The sequence below is a fragment of the Aythya fuligula genome, chromosome 3 (assembly GCF_009819795.1).
Source record: "Aythya fuligula isolate bAytFul2 chromosome 3, bAytFul2.pri, whole genome shotgun sequence".
Classification (NCBI taxonomy): domain Eukaryota; kingdom Metazoa; phylum Chordata; class Aves; order Anseriformes; family Anatidae; genus Aythya; species Aythya fuligula.
The window spans coordinates 106,094,944-106,121,387 of record NC_045561.1 but is presented as its reverse complement, the minus strand read 5'-3'; the positions used below and the strand labels follow the sequence as shown (position 1 = coordinate 106,121,387).

General features: G+C 37.6%; 1 protein-coding gene across 1 annotated transcript in view; it reads left to right on the top strand.

The window, feature by feature from the left end:
- NBAS (NBAS subunit of NRZ tethering complex) overlaps positions 1–26,444 on the top strand; it is a 185,922-nt gene that overhangs the window by 21,805 nt on the left and 137,673 nt on the right. Inside the window, exons 10-21 of the mRNA XM_032184498.1 lie at positions 827–965; positions 2,011–2,076; positions 7,797–7,925; positions 9,316–9,379; positions 10,867–11,060; positions 12,142–12,399; positions 13,168–13,293; positions 14,618–14,769; positions 15,564–15,698; positions 15,963–16,041; positions 16,968–17,072; positions 17,347–17,483. Coding sequence (XP_032040389.1) covers positions 827–965; positions 2,011–2,076; positions 7,797–7,925; positions 9,316–9,379; positions 10,867–11,060; positions 12,142–12,399; positions 13,168–13,293; positions 14,618–14,769; positions 15,564–15,698; positions 15,963–16,041; positions 16,968–17,072; positions 17,347–17,483 — 1,584 coding nt within the window. The remainder of the gene's footprint in view (positions 1–826; positions 966–2,010; positions 2,077–7,796; positions 7,926–9,315; positions 9,380–10,866; positions 11,061–12,141; positions 12,400–13,167; positions 13,294–14,617; positions 14,770–15,563; positions 15,699–15,962; positions 16,042–16,967; positions 17,073–17,346; positions 17,484–26,444) is intronic.

The window sequence follows — 26,444 nt, the reverse complement described above, 5'->3', positions numbered from 1 at the left end:
ATGTTTCAATATTAATATGAACTTTGAAGATAGATAAATGTTCTCTGGGTTCAACTTCTGACTTCGATCTATGCCTTTTTTTGCAGATATTTTACTTTTTGATGGGTTGTTCACTAAAATGATGCTTCCAAACAAATATAGACTTCTGTTCTCAGAGTTTTCATCAAAGTGACCATAAGTTAATGCTAAAACTGTCTGTTAATAAGGTCAAAGGGCTCCAAGGGAAAATGTTTTGATACATTTTAGTGGTAATCAATGATAGCATTGAGTGTGCCTCTTTTTTTTTTGTAAATACAATCTAGTGTGTGTAATGGAATTACTGTGTGCATATTATAGCTGATAGGGTGGCTTTAGAAAACAAAATTGAAAAATCTGTTCCTGCTTTGATCTTCAGTTAAAGGAGAAATATCTTTTGTACCACTTACTAGGTTTCCATTTATTCATGCTTCAACAGAATAACCAGAACTGTTCATAAGCTTAAGTTGTAATTTTTATTGCTCTTTGAGAGTTGGGGAGAATCTCAGGTATGTAGCCAGATGCATTTTATTTAAAATGTTGGGAGTTGTGCCTTATTTGGAAAGCCAAAGATTATAGGGATAAATGCCACAAATAAGTGTTAATCAAAAAATATTTAAATCTTTTTGGCTGTGAATGAACAGCCTGATGTTTAAAGTTTACTGGCACTGTTAGTTATTGTAATGTCCTGAAAGTTTTTTTCATTACTACAGGCAAACTGCTGTGGTTCTGACTTAAAATTGAAAAGCAAAAACAACACATTTGTGTGTCAATATATGAAACCAATAATGTGCCTTTGTATATTTTACAGACTTTTGCTTGTAGGAGGCTGTGAAACAGATGAAGACGGAGTATCTAAAGCAACCGGTTGTGGGATATCTGCTTGGAGAGTTCTATCAGGATCTCCCCATTATAAACAAGTCACTAGTTACGAAGATGACATTAGAACAGTAAGTATATTTTCTCATTTTGTTGGATGATGATTATAATTAGCAGAATCATCTAATGGGAAGTTCTGTGTGCATCTTCTTGAACTGTAAAAACTTAATGCAATGTTCTGCTACTTTATAACTAAGTTATGGGGTGAATTTTTAAGTTTCTCTTCCCTTCAAGCATCTGTTTGCTTTTTTCTGTAGTGTGATTTGAACTTCTAAGTTTTTAATTATGGCTTGTGGATTTATTTATTTATTTTTAATGGTGAGGGTGGGACAAACAAACGTAAGGAAAACTGCAAACCAAATGCTCCTCCTTCTCCCCAGTTTGTGTAGTGTAAACATGTGAAATACATCTTGTACTGGGATTATGTCACCTTTTTTTACTGGAAAAAAATATTTTTGTCTGTTTTATGACTTAATAAGAAAAAGCAGTAGAACTGTAATATTTCAGTTTTCTGACTTTTGACTTCATTGGTTTCTAGTAGAAATAAATGTTTGATTTGTTAACAGCTACCACCTGGTAGTTTGTGAAGGAGTAGCAAGGAACTGCACCAGGGAAGGTTCAGACTGAACATGAGGAAAAATACCTTTACTATGAGGGTGGTCAAACAGGCTTCCTGGGGAGGTTGTTGATGCCCTGTGCCTGTCAATGTTCAAGCAGCATTTGAATAATGCCCTCAAGAATATGCTAACTTCTGGTTAAGTCAGACAGTTGGACTAAATGATCTTTTTAAGTCCATAAATAAAAGGATACACTGAAATCAGCTTACAGTGTTAGGAAAAATTCCAATATTTATTCTTACATAGCGATTACTTTATAAAAAAACAGGGTCTTCATGGTCTTCATTTCACTGCAATGAGTAATGCTTTTCCGTCATATGATACATACATACCCAACAAAATGGACAAAGTTATCCTTGCATTATTTTAAGATAGGTAGCCTTAGGGAAGCTTAAGAATTTTGAAAAGTTGTTTTGCTATTTTAAATTTGACTTAGCTTTTGGTGCATAAAATGATGTATGGGATTCTTTCATTTCATGGTATATTTCTGTTCTTACAGGCACAGAGAAGAGGATTATTAAGGATTATGAATTTAAGATTTTACAGCAGACGGGGAACAGAACAGGTATTAAGGTGTAGGTCTACCTCAGAAATGTATTCTACTAACATAATTGTCCGTTAATGATTGCCTGGGAGACTGATTTGAAAGGAGTTTTTAATTTAAGCAGCTAAAGAATTTACATTTCTATAAAGCTTATCAAAAATAGTAAGCTTTTAATTTTAAATGGAGTGGCTTCTGTGGCTCTTTTGAAAATCCTATTAGTTCATCTCCTGAAGCTTGGATGTCGGTGTTTCCAGCATAATGACAGGAACAGCTTTAGTGAAGTACAGTTCAATCTCAAATAGAATGTAAACCTTCATTCAAAAAGGGAGATGCAAAAACCCACCTAGTTATTCGTTAGTGTTGTGGTTTGACCCGGCTGGCAGCTAAACATCACACAGCCGTTCACTCACCCTCCCCCCTCCCTCTCTGGGACGGGGGGGAGAGATGGAAAGTGAAGCCTGTGAGTTGAGATAAAGACAGTTTAATAAGACAAAATAATAATAATAATAATATTATTAATAATAAAATAATAATACTACAATGATGATAATAGTACTACTACTAATAATGTGTACGAACAAGTGATGCACAATGCAATTGCTCACCACCCGCTGACCGATGCCCAGCCTAACCCCAAGCAGTCCGGCCCCCCTCCCCTGGCTAGCCACCCCTATATAGTTTAGCATGATGTCAGATGGTATGGAATACCCCTTTGGCTAGTTTGGGTCAGCTGTGCTGGGTCTGTCCCCTCCCAGCTCTTACTGCACCCCCAGCCTGCCCACTGGCAGGACAGAGCAAGAAGCTGAGACATCCTTGGCTTGGTATAAGCACTTCTCTGCAACAATTAAACCATCGGGGTGTTATCAGCACTCTTCTCATCCTAAGCCAAAATATAGCATTCTACCAGCTACTAGGAAGAAAATTAACTCTGTTCTAACTGAAACCAGGACAGTTAGAGAATATAATGAACATAGCGTGTGTACGCTCTAAAAGAGACTTGGTTGTTGTGCTGGTATTCCTCAAATATATGCCTTGAGGGGGAGGGAAGGAATATCCCAAACCAACCTTATGCACTACGTTACTCCTACCTGAAAAACAAAAACCCACTTCCCTTACAGCCCTAAATTTTCATACACTAAGTTCAAATCAATCATTCATGGCTTAGATAGGGAAAATGGAGACTTAATTCTTGGGGTCTGTTATGAGATACGAGATACTATGGAAATGTTTTCCTAAATAGCTGCGAAAGTTTATGATGAGTCAAACTTATACTAGCAGGATGTATGTGAAACTAGCAAAACTGCTGATCAGAAGCAATTCGTTCTTAAACAAACCCTGGGTATGTGTCTTGTATTCTTTTCTCCCTTGACAGAGTGAACGGTAAGTCTCATCGGATTGAAGTGGTGGCATATGTCTTCTATGTTTCTAAGGTTTTGTGCGTAGTAGTTTCAGCTTTCTTCTGCATGCCTTTGGGGCTACCCGTGTGGTACCTGCACCATGTTCTCCTGTCTCTTATTTAGTATTTGTGTAAAGCCTTTGTTTGATTCCCTCCCCTTTCCCTCCTTTTTTTTTTTTTTTTTTTTTTTTTTTTTTTTTTTTTTTTAAGTTTTCCCTTTGTGGTTTACAAGAAAGGAGCAGTAAAGAATTTACCTCCCACTCTTCACTGGTCCTGTGGAGAGAAAAATGGCTTGTATGAAGTTATATGGACTTGGGAAATAACCTTAATAGATTTTTGGGATGTTTAGGTGACTGGTTAAAAGAAGAAATTGGATGCTTGGTTGGAGGGGAAAACAGATCTTTCTGAATCTCTCTCAAGGGTAGAATGGGAAGAGATTTTATTTCCTTCACTGAAAATATAAAAGAGAAGGCTGAAGTAAAGTGGAAGCTTTACTGGAAGGGTAGTACTGAATATAACTGTGCTAAACTTCACTATCAATGCACTTGCCAGTACCAAATTTGCAAAGGAAAGCAGAAATTGTTGTTACTGAATGTTTTAATCCAATTTCTGAGTTAATAGTTTAAATCTGTGAGCTATATTTTACCTCTTTAGTAGGAAATTGACAGCAGTTTTACAATGTGACAGGCACAGCAGCTAGGGGACTTGGTTAGAAGAACTACCTGTATTTGGATTAGATTGTTAGAATTGGTAGCTTAAATGGCAGTTTTAAAATGGGAAGTGCCAACCTACTGAAGCTCTCACTGTCTTGTTCTGCAGTTCCCTGAAATTGACAAGCTGTTTTCTGAGGCAGCATTGACTGCTTTGCCAAAGTACTGATTAATCTCTATAGATAACAATGCTTGGGTTGGAAATTTGAACATAGTAGCAGCCATATGGTTGCTATTTAAACAGCAAACAGGTTGTTACCAATGCTAAGTAGTTATTTAATCTGTGTTTAAAATCTGTGTTACGTACCACTGACCATTCATCTGAATGGGTTAAATATTTTAGGTCTATGTTTCTAAGTCCTTTCACAGTCTCTTGTTCTTAGCACTCTGTGCATGCAACTTGATTTCTAAAAAGAGAATTACCTTTAGTAGGCATGCACTATCCTTGAGAAACTAGAATACAAATTGCACAAATTACAAATACAAATTTACACTCTAGGTACTTAAGAACATAATTGGAGAACACTTAAGAGTTATGAATATTAGAAAAAAAGTCATAATTTGTTTTAAGATATCTTAATATACCTTCCATTTTGTGTAAAAGCACATTGAAAGCTTGAATTTAAGCAGTGCTCTCAATAAGTTGCAAACCAGGCAAGTGTGAGAACAATGAGCAGATTGCTTGATCATAATAATGCTGCCGTTAAAGATAACAAAAAATGTTTCTATAAATACATCAACACAAAAAGGAGGACTAAGGAGAATCTCCATCCTTTACTGGATGCGGGGGGAAACTTAGTTACAAGAGATGAGGAAAAGGCGGAGGTGCTCAATGCCTTCTTTGCCTCAGTCTTTAGCGGCAATACCGGTTGTTCTCTGGATACTCAGTACCCTGAGCTGGTGGAAGGGGATGGGGAGCAGGATGTGGCCCTCACTATCCATGAGGAAATGGTTGGTGACCTGCTACGGCACTTAGATGTGCACAGCTCGATGGGGCCAGATGGGATCCACCCAAGGGTACTGAGAGAACTGGCAGAGGAGCTGGCCAAGCCACTATCCATCATTTATCAGCAGTCCTGGCTATCGGGGGAGGTCCCAGTCGACTGGCGGCTAGCAAACGTGACGCCCATCTACAAGAAGGGCTGGAGGGCAGACCCGGGAAATTACAGGCCTGTCAGTTTGACCTCAGTGCCAGGGAAGCTCATGGAGCAGATCCTCCTGAGAGCCATCACGCAGCACTTGCAGGGGAAGCAGGCGATCAGGCCCAGTCAGCATGGCTTTATGAAAGGCAGATCCTGCTTGACGAACCTGATCTCCTTCTATGACAAAGTGACGCGCTGGGTGGATGAGGGAAAGGCTGTGGATGTGGTCTACCTTGACTTCAGCAAGGCTTTTGACACCGTCTCCCACAGCATTCTCCTCAAGAAACTGGCTGTTCTTGGCTTGGACTGGCGCACGCTTCGTTGGGTTAGAAACTGGCTGGATAGCCGGGCCCAAAGAGTCGTGGTGAATGGAGCCAAGTCCAGTTGGAGGCCAGTGACTAGTGGCGTCCCCCAGGGCTCGGTGCTGGGGCCAGTCCTCTTTAATATCTTCATCAATGATCTGGACGAGGGTATCGAGTGCACCCTCAGTAAGTTTGCAGATGACACCAAGTTAGGTGTGTGTGTCGATCTGCTTGAGGGTAGGAAAGCTCTGCAGGAGGATCTGGATAGGCTGCACCGATGGGCTGAGGTCAACTGCATGAAGTTCAACAAGGCCAAGTGCCGGGTCCTGCACCTGGGGCGCAATAACCCCAAGAAGAGCTACAGGCTGGGAGAGGAATGGTTGGAGAGCTGCCAGGCAGAAAAGGACCTGGGAGTGATGGTGGATAGTCAGCTGAATATGAGCCAGCAGTGTGCTCAGGTGGCCAAGAAGGCCAGCGGCATCCTGGCTTGTATCAGGAACAGTGTGAGCAGCAGGGCTAGGGAGGTGATCGTCCCCCTGTACTCAGCTCTGGTGAGGCCACACCTCGAGTACTGTGTTCAGTTTTGGGCCCCTCGCTACAAGAAGGACATGGAGGTGCTTGAGCGGGTGCAGAGAAGGGCGACAAAGCTGGTGAGGGGCCTGGAGAACAAGTCCTACAAGGAGCGGCTGAGGGAGCTGGGCTTGTTCAGCCTGGAGAAGAGGAGGCTCAGGGGCGACCTTATCGCTCTCTATAGGTACCTCAAGGGAGGCTGTAGTGAGGTGGGGGTTGGTCTGTTCTCCCACGTGCCTGGTGACAGGAGGAGGGGGAATGGGCTTAAGTTGAGCCAGAGGAGTTTTAGGTTAGATGTTAGGAAGAACTTCTTTACTGAAAGGGTTGTGAGGCATTGGAACAGGCTGCCCAGGGAAGTGGTGGAGTCTCCATCCCTGGAAGTCTTCAAAAGACGTTTAGATGTAGAGCTTAGGGATATGGTTTAGTGGGGACTGTGTTTAGTGTTAGGTCAGAGGTTGGACTTGATGATCTTGAGGTCTCTTCCAACCTAGAAATTCTGTGATTCTGATTCTGTAATTGTTTCTATGGCATAGCTAGAACTTAAAACAATTATAATAAAAAGCCAAAATAACTAACCAAAATAAAACTGCAAAAAGGAGTCATCTTCAAATGGTATCTGTTCTTAATTTGCTGTAGATTTTGTATTAGAACTTCATAATCATATCGAAGTATAGTAACTCATCTATATTTCACTTACATTGAGATATTTTCCGAGAGGGGAGGGTGTTTCTTAAAAATTGATTACTGTCAGACTTGGATAGTTCTAAATCCTAGATACTGAGTGTTTAGTGTTACTATAGGATGAATGTTTATTAGAAAGCTTTTAGAAAGTGAGCTATGTTAACAAAATGAGATTCTATGATCAATATCAAGCTTTCAGAATCTGTGTGCTTCTCTTTTTCAGTGAAGACTAGACTCTGAGAACCTGATGGTGGCATGCACAAAGGAATATAAATCCTGTTTTCAGAAACTGTTATGCATTGCCAGGGCACTAAGTTGGGCTTTAAAACACGAGTGTATATTTTGTCTCATGGGAATGATGTAGAGATGCAGTTGTAATTGTAAGGGAGTTCATGAATCCTTAATATTAAGGAAATATTTTGTTTGTAGGAGCGAGGCCACTACATTTTGCCTGTAAGGAAAACTTCATCCAGGAGAAGCAATGTAATGTTTTGTAGCTTTGCTAAGGTTTACTAACAACCGTTGAATTATTTCTTCAGTATGGCCTTAATCTGATGTTTGGCCTATTGCTGCTTCCTCTGTTGTTATCCAACCAAAAGTCTGCTACTGGGGGGGGGGGAGAGCTGTGTGCTAAGCTGCATTTGGGTAGCCATCTTTCTTGGAAGGTGACTATGTAGGCAGGACAATAGATAACTGAGGCTGCTAAATGATTTCTGTAAACAGATGGTTTAAGAACAGCCTGAAGATTTTTTCCTGCATTCTCAGCTTTTATTTATTTTATAGAATGTGATAAAGAAGTTCATGTTCTCAGAGTTTTGTTAGTAGTTGTAGTATTCTTAACTTATATAGGTTGTTTTCACTTTTCCATACCACAGTTGTGGTTGACTTTTTTTTTTTCTGAAAAGATGAGACTTTTGTTTTTGCTGACAATGTTTGGCAGGATGGAATTTTCAAGATGAATCTTTCCCCTGATGGAGCTCTTCTGGCAGCTATTCATTTCTCTGGAAAACTGACAATCTGGTCTATTCCATCTCTCAGACAACAAGGAGAATGGGACCAAGCTGACCAGGTAAGAGGGGCATAGGTGTTTAGAAACTTGCTGTATACGTTTTAATCCTCTGGAGATACGTTTCCGTAGGAGATGAGTGAAGTTCAGATGACTGTGCTTTAACTGCATACTGTCATTCCAGTAAACGCAGAAGCCTTGTATTCTGATCTCCAAGATCATCTGGTACAACTGTACCACTATCACTGATATCACCCACTAAACCATATCCCTAGAGCACCACGTCCAACCTTTCCTTACACACCCCCAGGGATGATGACACCACCATTTCTCAAGGCAACCTGTTCCAATACCTGACTACTCTCTGAGAAGAAATGTCTCCTCATTTCTAACCTAAACCTCCTGTGGCGCAACTTGAGGCCATGCCCTCTAGTCCTATCACTAGTTTCTTGTGAGAAGAAGCTGACTCCCAACTCCCCACGCCTTCCTTTCAGGTGCTCCTTTCAAGAGCAATAAAGTCTCCCCCAAGCCTCCTCTTTTCCAGGCTAAACAACCTCAGTTCCCTGAGATGTTCCTCACAGGACTTGTGTTCCAGGCCTTTCACCAGCTTCATAGCCCTTCTCTGGACACTCTCGAGCACCTTGATGTCCTTCCTGTAGTGAATGGCCCAAAGATGAACACAGAACTCAAGATGCAACCTCACCAGAGCAGAGAACAGGGGGAGGATCACCTCCCTGGTGTCTACACTATTCCTGATACAAGCCAGGATCCCATTGGCTTTCTTGGCCACCTGGGCACACTGCTGGCTCATGTTCAGGCGAGCATCAATCAGCACCCCCAAATCCTTTTCCTCTGCACAGCTTTTGAGCCAGTCTGCCTTGAGCCTGTAGTACTGTTTGGGGTTGTTGTGGCCAAAGTACAGGACCTAGCACTTAGTCATGTTGAACCTTATCCCATTGGCCTCTGTCCATTAACTCATCTTGTCCAGGTCCCTCTGCGGGCTTTCCTACCCTCCAGCAGATCGACACTTTCCTCCAGCTTGGTGCCATCTGCAAACTTACTGAGAATGCACTCAATTCCCTCATCCAAATAATCTATAAAGATATTAAAGAGGATGGGCCCCAACACTGACCCCTGGGGAACAGGGTGGGTAACTATAGCTTAACTGTAGTTAAGCAGTTGGATCTGGTTAGACTGTATAGTTTGTATTAAGGAAACTTGTAGTGTATTTTTTTTCCTTTTTACTTTTCTCCTCTCTCCCTTTCTTTAATTTAACTGTTTGGAGAAAAGTTTAACTTCCGCAGGTGTATGTTTTATGATCAGTAAAGGTTTGAACTTCTGTGGGAGTGTTTACAGTGAAAAATGAGTGGGTCAGCAGTGAAGTAAATAAATGGATTGTGTTAAAGATTTGCTTGCATATTAATCCTTCTTGTTTCCTCTCACGTTTATGTAGCCAGGTTATGATGAAATCAACCCAGACTGGAGTCTCTCTAGTGAAAAAAGAAAGAAAATAAAAGGTATGTGGTGCAGTTGAATTGTTGTTTTAAGTTATGGCGTGGTTAAAAGTATTTATACAAATGTACAAGGATATGAAATAGCTTAATTAAATCATAATTAGGGTGGTTGACAAGATTGTATGTATGATCTGAATTTATAGCATGACATAGCTAAATGAGTGTCACAGTATAGTTTTTAAAAATCCTCTCCTAGGAATATTCTTGTAGCCATAATCATAAATAAGAGGGTATTTCAGCTAGTACAGGACTTAATTTATTATTAATGGTGATTATGACTAGAATGCTGAACAGTCAAACAGTTGTCTTAGGTTGTATCAGAAGCTACTACATCATAATATGACGAAATTATAATAATAATAATACGTTTGTAGATTCCACAGTCTAAAACATAAACTTACCTTTATGTCATTTATCTGTGTATGTCTAATAAATCTTGAATGCTAATGTAATATAGAGATATTATTTCAAAACTCTGGAATAAAATGTCTTTCTGTCCTGTGGCTTGTTTCACCTTATGTCAGTATTCTATTATTTTCCTAAAATTCAAGCCATTGCATGCAGCCATCGATAGATAGATTGATAGCCCTAGATATTACATGGCTCTTCCAAGAGTGCAGACATCAATAGCTGTTTGTGATCCATTTGCTGGTGCTTCTATATGTCTATACTACTAAAAGCTCTGTTTTTTTGGTGCTGTTCTTCTTGGTGATCCTTTTATTTTCAGTTAATTCTTCTGATCTTTATGGGTAGCCTGCTAACTAAGCACTGAAGTAGTAGAAAAGTAATAAGCTGATCTGTTTCTCTGTCCTTTTTGGGTAATGGTTGTCTTTTATTAGAGAGGTGGGTAATGGTAATGTATTAAATTGAGCTAACTCTTTGAGATGAACATTTTGGTCCCAATACCCAGTTATTATAATAAAAATCATCTTAGAAGTGGCACGGCTTCCATCCTCATCTGTGGTGATTTTTTTTCTTGTTGGTGCTTAAATTTTCTTAATAACCACATCTTGTAGGCTGTTTCAGGAGCCTTGTTCACAGTTGTCACTTGTCCTCAAAAGCAGTGTAACCTTTTCTGAGTTTCATCAATATAACATTCATTGCCAGGGAGACTTGATCAAGGATGGACTGGGAAGTAAAGTATAAAAGAGTTCTTTATCAAATATCTAAATTCTGTCATGTTTTGTGCAAGTAAATTGGTTTACTGTGAACTTTTTTCTAAATAATATTAAAGAAAAATACTTAGGTTAAGTGCAAAATTGATTTATTTTTCTCCCCCCATAACAACTTCATTTAATGCAGAAGTGATTTCATGAAACTGCAGTTGGCCCAAAATGCAAATCTAGTGAAGTAAGGATGCATATAAAATAATAAAATGTTTGTTAAATTAGGCCATCAGATGAAATCTTTTAATTGAAGCCACTTCAGTTCTTATCTGGTGTTTAAAATTATCTTCCCTTATGTGATGCTTTCTTAATTCTTTATTTTAGATAAAGAATCGTATTACCCACTGATAGATGTAAATTGGTGGGCAGATAATTCTGTGATTCTGGCTCGCTGCTCTGGTGCGTTAACTGTGTCATCAGTCAAGACATTAAGAAACTTGCTGGGGAAGTCATGTGAATGGTTTGAGAGTTCTCCTCAGGTTACTTCAGCTCATGATGGAGGATTTCTAAGTCTGGAGGTGAGGAATACACATCATTCTGGAAAGCAACAGAAATAATTTGCTTTTGTGTATGTAATCCAAAGGATGTTGCATGCATATGTATGTTTATTATCATTAATAGGAAAAGTGATTTTGCCTCCTTATCTCTAGGCAGGCAATTCTGAACATCCTGCAATTCAACTGTCTTTAAGTTCCTTGGCAATTAAGTTATGTAGACAGCAGATGAAAAAACTTGTAGAAGCCCAACTCTGAATGAAAGGAAAGGAAATTCTGCAGGAAACAGTTTGTGTCAACAGTCAGTTTTCACTGCTTCATTTGTTAGTGCATTTGAAGAATACTGCAAGAATGCTGCACCCTCTCCCATTTTGAAGCAGGTGTCTCTTGAGTATATTTAAAAGAAATATGGAACAAATTGAAATTAAGACCAAGTTATGCAAGGGATCTGTTTTTTTCTTAATCCTTGGTAGGATTCCAGACAGGAGTAAGAGGTACCTTTGGTAGTAAAGTTAACCAGAACTTTCCTTTGTTTCAAAGAAACCGATTATTTCCTAAGACTTGCACTGAAATAGGTCTTAAATGAACAATGACAAAAAAAATTGTCAGAATATCTCAATGTGTACCAAAGCTTGCATGCATGTTTTTTGAAAAGTTTATTATTTTAGAAATCAGATATAGCCAGTGACTTGCATGTTGTAGGAAGAAGAACACAGGGAAGAATAGTTGGAGATATATATATCTTTTCAATACAAATGTAACTTACGCTTATCTCATACACTGACGTAAGCTATGTAACAGTGTGCTGAGATTTAAATATGTCTCCATAGTTCTGTACTGTCTGGGGTGGTGTAGGATAGTGTATCTATTGCAATAGTGGGTTACTTTTAACAAACCTTTGCCCTTCCTTAGCAGGTAAAGGATGAAGTCTCAAATCAAGGAGAATATTAATCGAGCTGAGAAGTAAAGGGTTTAAAGGAGGAATAATGTTGATGCAGCAATTTGAAGTTCTGGAAGTTGAGGTTTACTGTATTCTCACCAAGCTAGATGAGATATACTAGGTGGAAGCTTTGTATTCTACTCCTAAGAATTGTTTTCTCTGCAGTGTGAGATAAAACTTGTTCCAAAAAGATTACGCTTGGAGAGCAGACCTGGTGATGAAGATGAGGGAGAAGATGACTCTGACTCCGATGATGAAAATTCTGCTAAGGACAGATACTTCAGCTACCTGAAGCAAGGCCTGTACTTCGTGACAGAAATGGAACGATTTGCTCCACCACGAAAACGTCCGCGTACTATTACAAAAAATTTCCGCCTTGTTAGCTTGAGGTCCACAACTCCAGAGGAGCTTTACCAGAGAAAAGTGAGTACTGAAGGGAAGGTTGTATCTGATAATGAGCTTTATTTAGACATATTAAAAAAAAAAAAAAAAAAAACTTATAAAAATTGTTGTTATATTAGGAGTAGAATTTAAGCACATATTTCTAGGGGGTTTCATATCTGAAAGTGGGCTATGTTATCTGATGTAGGTAACCATTGTTTATAAACCATAATAATTCAAATAAGATGTTTGCAGGTAACTGTGCTTCATTAGTGTTGGAATTGTGCTCATGTGAGTGTTTACAAATAATGGGGAGGCTGAGCAGGTATGTTGAAAGAAATTAGTTCGGTTTGTTACTGCCCAGAGAATAGGTTAACTTACACTCTTATATTAATGTAATTTACTTGCATATTTTTTCACATATAATGTACATAAAAGGTAGTCCTGTGACACATTTTTATCAGAGAAGAGATGCTTCTTCATCTTGAAGACTTCTCTAGGCAGTCCTTTGTTTAGGACATTTTGGTTGTTCTGATGGCAAAGCAGTTGAGCCTAATAGCTATTAAGAGTTTCGAGGGGGTGCTAATGTCATACTGGTTGCCTAAACTTCTTCCTTTTTATTGAGGAAAAGTCTCTTTTTCTAAAGGCTTCTGTCAGATCTGGGTCTTATTCATTCTTATCTTACAAGCCATTCACTTCCCTACCTGCTTAAGCATACCCATAGTAATTATCCCTCTACCTGTTTCAACACAGAGAATTAATAATTGATCGCTTAATGTGGACTTTAATTTTCATGTGTTTACTTTTCAGATTGATAATGAAGAATACGGGGAAGCTCTGTCTTTGGCTCAAGCATATGGCCTTGATTCTGATCTTGTCTATCAAAGACAGTGGAGGAAATCAGCTGTTAACGTTGCTTCAATTCAAGACTATTTGGTGGGTTTGTTTCTGTGACTTTTAGGCTTTCTTTTCAGAATGCCTTTGTTATCCTCACAGAAATTGAATTGTGTTCTAATTTATGCAACAGAAATTGGTGGCAGTTCGGAGAGCTGTCCTGCAAATTCCATTTGTGTGTCATGTGAGAGAGAGTGATCTTGTTAATTTAACTGAAGGCTTGATTCAGAGACCTTAAAAGTTAATGGAAATCATTCCTTTGGAATATCTTCTAATTTCAGTTAATAGCTCTCTCTAATGTAATCTCTTTCTTACATGTAGCGGTAGATTGTTTCACGGCAAATGAATAATAATTAGAAATGAAATACATTTAAATAACTTCCAGGTATTTTAGAAAATCATGTGGGAAGGTTAAGTTGGTATCCATAGCTATTTCAAAGGATGAATAACAAAAATTTATATTAAATTCAACCCGTGACTGGACTGTTTCAGTAGAATCCATCATGGGTTTTATTTGTTTTAAAGAGAGTTACCTAACTTAGCAGACAAGCATAATCAAAGATGCACAACCTAATGGTGCATTGATGTAAAATCTTCTATGAGATCAAGAAAAATATCATGTAGTTTTATTTATTTCAAGTCATATATTATTTAAATGTCAAAATAAGATTTTCTAAGTGACCATTCTCCATATGCTATGTAATCTCAATTGAAGATTGGCAATAATCCTTTGTAACCTCTCTGTGTCTGTGGTCTTCTGTAACAGAAGAGACAGATACTGAGAATAACTCAAGCCCTGTTGGGGAATACACAAAATCTATAACAGCTGTATCTTTGGCCCCAAAACATCAAATTTGATACAGTATAATCAGGAGTGATACTAATTAGGGAGCAGAAATAACAATTTCTGTTCCTCTTGTTGTGACTGGTCTGCTATGGTCATTTGGCATTTGTGCCCTCTTCTGCCGTGTAAACTCTGATGGAATTATGTTTTTTTCATTCTTTGCTTCTTTTTCTATTGGAGGGCTATATTCAGTGACCACTGATTTTCTTCAGGATACAATTTCTTGTGCTGGAGGCTTCTCTTTAGCTAGTAAACAAAGTCATGTGGAGAGCCCTGCAAAGAGAATTAACACCATTACATTAACTGAACAAAACGAAGTCCACATACTGATAAAACAGAACTGAACAGAATTGTGTGGGGTATTTTCCCTATCTCACTTCTTTTTTTGGTTCACATTGCCAGTTACGAGATAAACTCGATGTTTTCTTAGTGTTCTAATGTGTTTCTTCTACTTAACGTTTCCGTTTTCATTGCTTTGGATTGAAACATATAACATTAGACCTGTGCTTTTGTCTTGGACAGAGCAAAATTAAGAAGCGTGCATGGGTTCTTCACGAGTGCCTAGAAAGAGTTCCGGAGAATGTGGATGCTGCAAAGAAGTTGCTACAGTATGGCTTGAAAGGCACAGACTTGGAGGCTCTTGTGGCCATAGGAAAAGGAGAAGATGGTGGCAGGTTTGGGAAGAGTGTTTTTTTTTTTTTTTTTTTTTTTTTTTTTTACCCTCCTAAATCAACTAATAGTGGAAGTATTAAGATGCTTTGGCAGGGCATTAAAAAAGACATAATGCTCTGAATCAAACTATTCTATAGATGTCTACAAGGTGTTTGTTGCCATTTTACCTTTGACAAAGTACTTTGATAATGAATTTTCCCTTATGTCTGGTGCCTGCTACCTTTTCCATTACAAAGAACTTCTGATGTCGTGATTTTTCTGTGAGACTCTGTTTCTGCTGCCTCTTCTGGTAGTTGCAGCTACTCCTAATGAAGATGTTTTATTGTACGTCTTGATTGTTGTGATAATATTCTGGAAAGCAAAATGCAGTGGGAGGATTGGGTCAGTAGGTAAACGTATGCAGAGACAATTCTCTTTGGCATTCAGTTCCTGATGGAAGAATAGGATGTTCTCTCTTCATCCAGTCATCTATTACAATTGTAAGTTGTAGAAACATTGCCAATGTCAGTGTTACCTGTAGACTTCAGAAGCTTTTACCATCATAGTTGTGGGTATTTTCTTTTTTTTTGGAGGTTGGGGGTCGAAGAGGTGCTTTTCAATGCCTTTTGTTTGATTTTGCTGAGTATCTTCTTACAACAGCAAAATTCAGTATTATAATTTTCTATGAAAGTTTAAATTTTTAGTCAAGACATAAGTAGAAAACTGTGTCAATCTGCTTTTTCAGTAACCGTTCTTCATATCTTTTTTTTGTTTGTTTGTTTGTATCAACATTGATTTGGTTGTTTTTGTCCTCCAGATTTATCTTACCAGGGGAGGTGGACATTGAAATTCCCTATGAAGACTTCTTGTCAGCAGACGAAGAAACAGATGCTAAAAAGGAGAAAGAGGCCAGGAAGCATCAAGAACTGCTGTTATCAGTAAACTTCTCAAAGTAAATGCAGTGTTAAGCCATGTTCTATTCAGACTTATAGGCCTGTAACTACAGAGTTGCAAGAACATTCTTATGTACATTATTCCTGATAGAAAAGTTGTGTAGATTTTTATTTAGTGTTATATTTTATCAAACTTCTCAATTTACTGCACTTCTCAATATTCTCCAGTGCACAAAATCATTCAAATGTGTAGCTGTTTTCTTCATGTGTATATGATATACAGTATCAGTTGTAAACATGAAAATTCTTGCTTTGGTAAACAGGCTAACACTGGAACAAAAAGAACTCTGCCGTAGCAGGCTGAAGCTGTTAATTTATCTTGATCGCCTTGAAACCTATGAGGTAAAGGAACTTGGTAACTGACTTAAGTTCTTTTGAATTCTCATTATACAGATACTCCTGTAACATTTTTGTCTCATGATCATATTTTTTTGTATGTTGTAGTATTAACATTCATAGTCTTGTTGAAATGCAGGTCTCTCTCTTGAGAAATGTAAGCTGTTTTCTGTTCAGGCTACCTCATTTCTTGTGCTTCAAGGTTGCAAATGGCTAGCTTTTAGCTTTGAGAAGCATAGTGGGGCAGAAGCCTGTTTTGAACATACTGTGGCTGTCTGCCAGCAAAATACAGACTGTTTTTTTCAGGAATAGTCATGTACAGTTTAAAGTGCATGTTAGCTGGTATTAAGTGCACTTGGCATTTACACATGAATATGGCATTAAACTAAAATGTCAGAGGGGAAATCTGATGTGTCTTGAATAATTGAACAGTTTTGTGTGTGGGAAATAACTTATACAACAACATGGAATCTAGAATTGGTGCAGGATTATTATTGCTTTGAAGCTACCTTAGTCTATTTAGGAATTCAGATTTTCTAGCAAATCTTATTTTTCTTTCACGAGTTACAGAAGTGAAACTTTTTGGAATGGAAGACTGTGTTTTTGTTTTGTTTTGTTTTTTAACTTAACTTTGCAGTTGATACCATTTAAGTTGTGATTTTTACCAAATCCCTTTGTAACTAATGTTGTCTACACCCTAATTCAAATAACACAGAATTGCCATAGCGTGTCGGAAACAAATGTTTTCCATACTGAAATAAAATAAAATAAAAAAAACACACACACACAGGAAAAAAAAAAAGCAAACAAACAAAAAAGAATACCTGTTTTCCAGGTATAATTCATGCTTCATCATTGTATGATAAAGAAACACGTTTTTTAATGCTTCTGTAAATCTTGTATAAAAAAAAAAAGTATCATATTTTTTAAAGGAAATCCTTGGAGGACCTCATGCAGCTAAACAGCACTACGATGGTGAATTCTTCAAGAAGTTCAGAAACCAGAATATTGTGCTTTCAGCAAGAACTTATGCTCGGGTATTAATATTTTACTATAACATACATTTTTGCCTCTTTGACTTACGTGCATGTTTTTTTCTGTTGAACTTGGTAGAATCTCGATGGAAATTGAAGAACTGGAGGGTGTATTTATTTGCATTTATTTATTTACAATCCGTGACCTCGATCTAATTCTCCTTATTGCTGAAGAAAATCTTAAAATTAAATGTTGTGTGATCAAAACTTACATTACTCGCTCAGTTTCAGTCTATATCAGTCCTAAACCACCACAATATATTGTTTTTCTCTTTAGGAAAGCAATGTCAGAGCCTTGGAAATCTTGTTCACTTTCCATGGATCAGCTTTGCTTCCACACAGACAAGCAATTCTCTCCAATTTCCCAGAGACGACTTCACCACATGAATATGCCTTCTTGTTGCCTGAAGCTTGGTAAGAATACGTCAGTGTTCTTAACTTAAAAAAAAATCATTAACTTAAAATAAAAATAATAAAAAAAAAAAATCCCAAATCAGCTCTCTGTATAAATTGGTTTCCATTTGTGGTGATCTGCTGTTAGTTATTTCCTGGAATCAAGAGAGCAGCTTTGTCTTTGTTATTTGTTTTACTTTGTGCCATTTATGGAAGCTTTTTTTATCTCGTTTGTTTATTTATGAGAAAGTAGGGAAACTAGATTTACTTTTCACTATTACCCAAAAGAGGAAGCGTGTCCTTTTCTGATCTGGAACTACCCGTATTTACACCTGTGAAAATCTAAGTCTGTAAGTGGTTTGTAGTAACAGCCAGCATTAAGAGGCTAAAAAGTGTTTAGCTCCCTGGAAGGAACATAAATATTACATTCTTCTGGATCTGTTTCTAAATGCAATTAACCTTTAAGGAAGCAGTAACTTCAAAAGCATTAATCCTCTTGTCACTGATCGTTGCTCTCCTTACAAAGGTAGAATTAGGGAGAAAGTCTTACATCCAGACTTTTCTATTCATTCACTTGAGCTTATAAATGTTAGTTTACTGTCAATTTTATGTTAATTATTCATACAAATTTTCATAAGATTGTCTTTCTTGAACATCGTAATAATGTTCTGTGTTTTAATTAGAAGAAATTTTTGCTTCTAGGGTGTTTCTTTCAAATACTTCAGTTACAAAATCAGTTTGGAAATATATTGTTCAGTGCTTATAAAGAATTCATTATTCTTATAAAGAATTCATTATGCTTATAAAGATTTCATTATTTAATATTTTGCAATAGTAACATATCTTTTTTTGGGAAAGATACTTTTTCTTGGAGTAGCTAATAGATACTTATTTTTTATTTGTAGTCTTCCGACATTATAGTTAGAATTTTGACTTTGAAGTTCTAACTGTACCATTTGAGTAATTCTCCACGCAGAAGAGTTTTTATTCATATATTTATTCCCCTGACATTTTTCTTGGTTTATAGTACTTATAACTTCTACCTTTTCTGAGTAGAAATTAGTGTTTATTTCTTGATATCAAGTACTTTTTTTAGTGTCCTTTTTATCATTTTGAAAATATTGGGAACACATTTATTTATGGTGTGAAAACACTTTCTGTAAGGTGACAAAATTACAAGAAGAAATTACTGCAATGTTTATAAAATTGGGATGATAGATTCTAAATTTTCTCTTCTGTTTTAATAAGATTTATTGTCTGAGAGGGAGGGAGGAAGGCTTTTCTGAAATGTGGTTATGATTTTTTTTTTTGTTGATGTTTGCAAACAGGCTTTCCTTCTTTCTGAAAGATTTTTTTTTTGTGTATTTTCTTGCTGCAGTTGCTTGGTTGGTTTGCTTAAGAAACTGACTTATGTGCTAGCAGGTAAAATTTTAAGGTTTAAATATTAAAATATTTCACTATTGCTCTAGTAACAAAGATGTGAAGTTATGAGTTAAAAACTTCAGTTTTGTCTAGTGCTAAAGAATGGAAGTATGTAGTTTGAATCTTTATACCTCTGGCAGATTGGAGAGAACCTGGCAGTGCTAGGATCAGCAGATATGTTCAGGTTTGTGCTTTTCAGCAAGTTGCAGAGTAGATGACACTGTACAAGTGCAAAATGTAAATGAGAGCAAATAGCAGGTACACAGGAAATACTTACTACATTTTTATATATCTGATCTAACCTTGTTTCTAAAATTGTTAACCCTGTTGCAAACCTGATTGCTAACAGTATTGCTAGACACACTCACAAAAGCTCTATTAGATAAATGTAATAGTACGAAATATTTACTAATGAAAGTATCTATAATTGTGAGAATAACCTACTAATGAAATACACCGAAGTTTACTTAAGTCTAGACTTGATTTCATATTAATTTTTTTCTTAAATGGAATGTTTATTTTTTTCTTCCAGATAGCTTCAACTTCTGAGAATTCACATGAATCAAAATGAATCCATGTGAATCAAATATAACTAAAGTTCTTGGTGATTGTAAATGAGTTTACTAGGTCTTTTATTTCTCCCGTTTTTTTAAAATGGGAAACTAGTATAAACAAAATTGCTGGCAGTCTGTAGATATGCAGTTTTTGCTGTGAATTCCAGTTTAGAAGAATGTGCTATGTAGCTTTACTTCCCTGTAGAACAGAGCTTGCAGATAAAATTTGTCTTAAATAAACTGATTGAACAAGGTTGTGATTCAATTTATGAAAATATTTAATTCCCACATAATATTAAAAACTTTCAAGTGCTGACTGTAATAAGCATTTGAACAGAAGGAAAATATTGCAAAAGGGAAGCAGGGGGAATAAAGTACTCCTGGGAGTTGTCCCTATCTCCTGTGTTTATGGAGCATGATAAAAGATGGTTATGAGCTAGTCTTCTGAGGTGTCTCCTCCTTTTGGAAATTCACCACTTTGCTCTGTGTTCCTTCATCTCTAGGGTCATGCGGATGAGGAAGAACCTTGAGAATGCTAGTAGGTGCTGCTTTATTCGAGCATGGGACAAGTGAGATAGTGCAAGTAGGCACCTTTAGCTGTTGACAACAGAAAGGCATTGGTACTTAACTGTTTGCTGTACAACAGCACCAATGTGAATGCACGTAGAAGTGCTGCATCTGGAAAATGCATTACCTATGAGAAATATTTTTGTAAAGATTGTGTTATGACTGTTATTTCATTTTTGCATGGTGCCTTGAGTTAAGCTGTAGGTAGTATACTCTAAGTACTCAGGGAAAGAAATGCCTGTTTTGCTAGCGCATCCTATAGAGCATAAAGAAGGTTTTTGTCTTGTTACTGGCACGTTATCTGTGTTAGGATGGCAGTAGAGTCTGGTGTCCCAAAAAACTTTAAGGCTTAATCAGTCAAAAAGAAGTTGGCGTAACAAAGATAAGGTGTAGATTTTTTTTTTTTTTGTCTTCTGGGCCAGGTTGTTAGGAAACATGCATTTTTTTTCTTTGTCTGCTTGTAAAACATCTCAGGTGATAGATATCCTTTTTTTTTTTTTTTCATAATTTTTGCTGCATGTTTTTTAGCTTAGCACCTTTTGGTGATCACTCTCAGAACTGTTCAGGTTTATAGTGACTGATTTATGCATTCATGAGAATGTTTAAAAGGACTGGGAGTTACATAACCGCAACAGCTCTCTGAAGCTGAGAAGGAACCTGAAATACTAAGATACACCCATGGCTCTACATGCCTGTCAACTTCAAACTGACGTTGTGATGGACTGAAGTTACCTAGTAATGTGTTTTTGCAGGGTTGTGATTTTTTTCTATTTCTGTAATGTTTTTCTGTAATGCAATGCTTTTCTACTTCTTTCACTTTTCATATTATTTCTTAGCTTCTTGTATAATGATGACTTCTGAATCTGTAATAGGTCTGGGTTATTGGGATTCATGCTTCTTCTCAAAGATCCGTCAGGTGCAGAGTATCTGTTAAAGCAACTAGGGTAAAGGTTATAAAAGTTTAGGCATTCAGAGTAGTTGATAACTCTTTCTAATCTCTATTTTAATAACTGTAGCTAGCATTCTTAGTTTATGGTTAAGGCTGTTGCCCTCAGGTTTTTAAAGTCGATCTCATAGGAATATAATGCTTTACTGCTGTTGTAAATACATAACCTGAATCTTTTCATTTTCTTTTAATTTTCTTATCCTTATTACATTTAACTGTTATACTGCAACATTACTGTTCACACTTAAGACTCACAGAAGTTGGGAAATTCAAATGTATGGTTCCCTCAATAGCCATAACTCTCATATATTGCACACTTCACCAGTAGTAAAAACCTTCACTTTAAGATAGGAGAAACATATAGAAGTCACTTTTTAACTTTGAACTTCTACAAATACTGTTTTTCAGTCATGGCTTACAGTGAATTTTTAATGGAGAGTTGTGAATGAACTCCATTTGGCTGATACTCTGGGATAGGAATGGAAATATCTTTTAAAAACATAAAGTGAAGCTTTTAAATGCTGAAAAATTCCATGCAGTAGACTCACATCTGTGAACAGAAAAATACTATGTAATTAAACTGAGAGGTTTGTAAGCAGTTAACTTTGCCGTTGCAGGATGTTATCTTCTCCTGAATGAGGTCTTTAGTTATTGCCTGTGGCACTGCAGTTTCAACAAAGTGATTCTGTCTTCACGTCTACTTTTCTTAGTACGTAATCGGTTTGATGACTGAACATCTACAGAACTGTTGAACATAGACTACTAGTTCTCTTCTATTAGTTTTTCTTCTCTTCTGCTGAACTGCTTTTGTTTTTAAAGTAGCTCAGAAGTGTTCATCTTTAAAGAATTCATCCTGTGGTCAGTTTTCTTTTTTGTTTGTATTCCTTTTTATAGCACTACCATGAGATAAAACTTCTGTTCTTCTTATTTATATGCAGTCCTTTACACTAAGGGAAAGAGGGGAAAACACAAAGTGGTTCAGAAATAGAGGATCAATGTAGTTAATATTAATTTCAAGGATCTGCTTTGAAAAAAAAAATCACAAATCTCACCTCCTACTGAGAATTAGGAAAATCAAGTTTTGAGGGGAAGATTAAATTTACATGACAGCATACAGTCTCCTCTTTGGACTGACTTCTGGTAGGAGTGAAGAAAGTTATTGTGGTCTATGTAAAAATTAAAACAGTGGTTCGGAAGAAGAGAAGCTCTTCTTAAAGCAGGCCTGTGTGGGGATCTGTGGATCTTCAGGGACAGTTCACTTAGGCTAAAAGGATGCTGCAGAAAGTAAGCTGGTGAGTTACTGTAGGTATTAGTCTTGCAGATTTTTTTAAAGATGAGAATGAGAACTTGAAACAATGAAGGGACTATGGAGAACATGAGCTGTTGACAAGGGAGATGGGAGTTCTCACAAGAACTGCTATGCTTAGGTAGAGTTGCCATTCAGAGAGACAAGGTTATTCAAAAAAGGCAAAAGGAAAGCCCTGCTTTTGCATGTGAAGAAACCATTGCAACAATAAGGGTTGGAGACTGACTGTCTGGGCAGCAGCTCTGCTGAAAAGTACCTTGAGGTTCTGGTGGACACAAGCAGGTTATGAGTCAGCAGCACATCCTGGCAGCAGAGAAGGCCAAAAGTGTCCTGGTCTGCATGAACAGAAGCACAGCCAGGAGATGGAGCAGTCAGACTACAGCACTCGTTCAGCTGCATCTAGGATACTGGGCACCCAGTACAGGAAAGATATCAGTGAACTGGAGCAAGCTCAGAAGAGAGACATCAAGATGCTTGGGGATCTGGGGGGCTGGGTGTGTTCAGCTGGGTGTGGGTCACAGGGTTGCCCAGCAGCAATTTTCTAATGCCTTACTGTATAGGATGTGTACAACTGTGGGTGTTGTTTGTAGACTTAACAAGATTTTCTGTTTGTTTCTGGTGTGTTTGTGCCTAACTTATCCTACCTTAATTTGCCATGATGCATACTGTTTTGCATTCGTACTCCTGAACTGTACCTTGACTTGGCTTCAGTGTTATTCTCTGAAATTATATTGCTGTTATTGTCTTGTTTATATCCTTTTTTTTAATGGAGTTTATGATCAAATTTCTTCCACAAACATTCATTATGCTTTATAAATGTATATTTGTAAAGAAGTATTTTCACTATGATGCGGCAGACTGGGAGTTCAGCTGTGTCTTTAAAGTTAGCCCATTTTGATTTTGTGAAAGCTGTTGCCTCACAATTTCAGTTGTATATATCAAGGAAAAACACCACCACTACCAACAACAAGCAAGCTTCTGAAGTGTCACTGAATAATGTTGATTGACATTTCTGATATTTAGATTATTCAGTCCAGGTTGCTTTAGGACGAAGTTTCCTCTCTTTCCAGATTATATATGAGGATAACCAAATCATTAAAAAGTAATGTGATTTGTTTATGCGAAATCAGATAGCACATTTTTCTCTGGTGGCGGAGTTGCTTCAAAAGACCTGTCACTGAAATGCGCACCGTAGGAATTCTGAAGTGTAGCTAACTGTGGCAGCCAAAAGCTGCTGGTATACCTTTTCCACTATTTAATGTGGATCAGTTTTCCCAAACTGTTTGATGCTTTTGGCACTCTGTTTTAGGCACTAGCTGTGCTTCACTGCTGCTTAATTTTTCACATCATATGGATACTCTGAAAATGAAATGCCTCTCTCTCTGCCTACTGCTTTTGTGTCATGTAATATGTTGAGTAATGGGAAACCTAAAAATATACGTAGTCAATTCTGTAGTTGCATTTGCTAATTCATTACTAAACTACCCCATGTCTTCATGCAGTATGAAAAATACAAATGCATACATATCATAGCTGTTTCAGACAGTGTATCTGGGATGCATTTCTTACTGTATTTCATCTGCAGTTCTAGAGTAATTCTAACATCATAAAATTTTCAGAGCTGTAAGAATTGCAGAGCAACAGAAACTGGAGTTGATTTTCCCATTGAAAACAGGGAATATATGAAATTTAACAAGAGCAAATACTGGATTCTGTACTTGGATTTATGGACAGACTGGGGAATGAGAGACTGGAGAGCAGCCCCACAAAAAGATTGAGGACTTGGGTCAATGGCAAGATGAATCAGAGTCAACAGTGAGCCATAGCTGCTAAAAAGGTCAACCATACCCTGGGGTTCATCAGGTGCAGCACTGCTATCTGGTTGAGGGAAGGGATTGTCCCACTCCTCTCTGGGCTGGTGCGGCCTCACCTCCAGTATTGTGTGCAGTTTAGGGCATCACAATATAAGACACAAAACTATTAGAATGTGTCCAAAGGAGAGATATGAAAGTGGCAAAGGGTCTGTAGGGAAAGATATAAGAGGAGAAGCAGAGATCCCTTGGTTTGTTCATCCCCAACCAGAGCAGGCCGAGGGGAGGCCTCATGGTGGCCTGCAGCTCCCTCACGAGGGGAGCGGAGGGGAAGGTGCTGAGCTCTGCTCTCTGGGGACAGTGACAGGACCCGAGGGAATGGCATGGAGCTGGGACAGGGGAGGGTCAGGCTGGGTGTTAGAAAGCTCTTCACAGAGAGTGGTTGGGCAATGGGACAGGCTCCCCAGGGCAACGATCATGGCACTGAGTCTGCTGGAGTTCAAGTAGTGTTCAGACAACATTCTTGGACACATGGTCTGATTTTGGGACGGTCCTGTGTGGAGCCAGGAGTTGGACTTGATGATCCTTCTGGTTCCATTCCAACATGGGATATTCTGTGATTCCATGGTTGCTCTCTAAGAATACAGACCTTGGCCAAATGAGTTTCTGGGTTAAAATGAAAAAGAATACTTTATAAAATTTCCCTTGCAAATCCTGTATTATTTAGCCTTATTTTAATGCATTCATATCGGTGCATAGTGGGATTATAGAAATAATTTTAATATGAAGTCTAAACTCCTTTGTAGAGTACATACAGTAAAATACGAAAGCTGGTAATTCTGGTAGGCATACAAGTGCTATCAGGGCTAAAAGAATATTTGAAGGTTCAGTATTTTATATTGCTTATCACAAAACATAGTGGAGAATATTTAAAAATAAAATTTAATAAAATCATTACGAAGTACATTTTTCAAACAATTTTTGAGTGGATAACAAAACATTTGATGGAAATACTACCTTATTTTGCTGTTCAGTATCTTTCCTATATAGCTTTTCTCTTAACATATCAGTCAGTACCTGTTGTCTCATTTAAATACATTATGTTCTATTCCAGTATGTAACATGCAAGCTTTCAAATAGAAAATTAGTATTTTCTCATTTTTTTTCTCAGGCAATGAGAGATAAATTTAAAAAAGGCAAACATTCATCTGCTACCCAAATAGTTTGAAGAAGAAAAAAACCACTCTTTTAAAAATGTACGTGTCTTTCAGCAAAAAGATACTATTTCATAAGTGTGTTGAGGTGAACTGACTTTTGTTTTCCAGGCTGGATTCAATTTGCATGGTTTTACAAAGGAAAACTAGAATAAATAAAATCCTCAGCTGAAAGAATCTCAGACAGTTCCTCTGAATGAAATGCTTGAAAGAAAGAAGGAAAAAAAAAAAAACACAACACACCAACTAACCAAACACAAAGTTACCATTGGCAATAGAAAGAATTGTCCTTAGAGAGAAAAATAATCTGCAGGTTTGAATGAATGCAGTTGGTAAGGTACAGAAACTACAATAGCATGGGTCTCTTTTATCAGAGCAAAGAATGTGAAGAGTTGGCAACCCAATGCAAACAATAGAGTGGAAAAAGCAACAAAGGAAAAATGAGCTCTTTTTGCAGAAATAGAGTTGAATACCTCCCTAATTTGTCAATTTACTGAGCACCAATCATATTTACTCTAATGTTAAAAAAAAAAAAATAGATGGGGGGGGGGGGGCAAGGATGGGAGAAACAGTTGCTGAGAGAAGTAGAAGAAAAAAGGATATACAAAAAAAAACTCCTAGGTAATCTTTGTGTGGAGTTAGGTATGTTGCACCTGACAAGTTTCTTTTAATTGGAAAAGGATGCCTGCCTTAGTGACTATAGAGATCTGTTCCAGCACCTGGAATTTCGGGTGCCCATTTTGTTTTTAAGTACAGTCTTTGACCTAGAATTTCAGTTTCTAGAGCAAAGTGGTGAAGTTGCATAGCATAAACGTAGAGCCTAATGAATGCTGGAGGCAGTAGCATAGACTGTATGTTCCCCATACAGCAAGCTACTTGTGCATGCTGAATTTCCTTCCACACCAGGCAGACTTATGTATTCTATGCGGTAGTTCTGATGTGTTCCAGTGGTGCTGAGTTTGCTGCATGTGTATTGTAAACAAAATAATGGTAGAAAAATGGAAACCCTGTCTCTTAGCATATACTTAGTTTCCTATCTCTTCCTCTTCTCAGTCTCATTTGTATTCAGTGCTTTTGGGTTTGCAGAATGCTGTGGTATTTTAATGCCTGAAATCTTTCTAAACTTACTGTTTCTCAGCTGATCGCTGTTACTTTCCCAGAG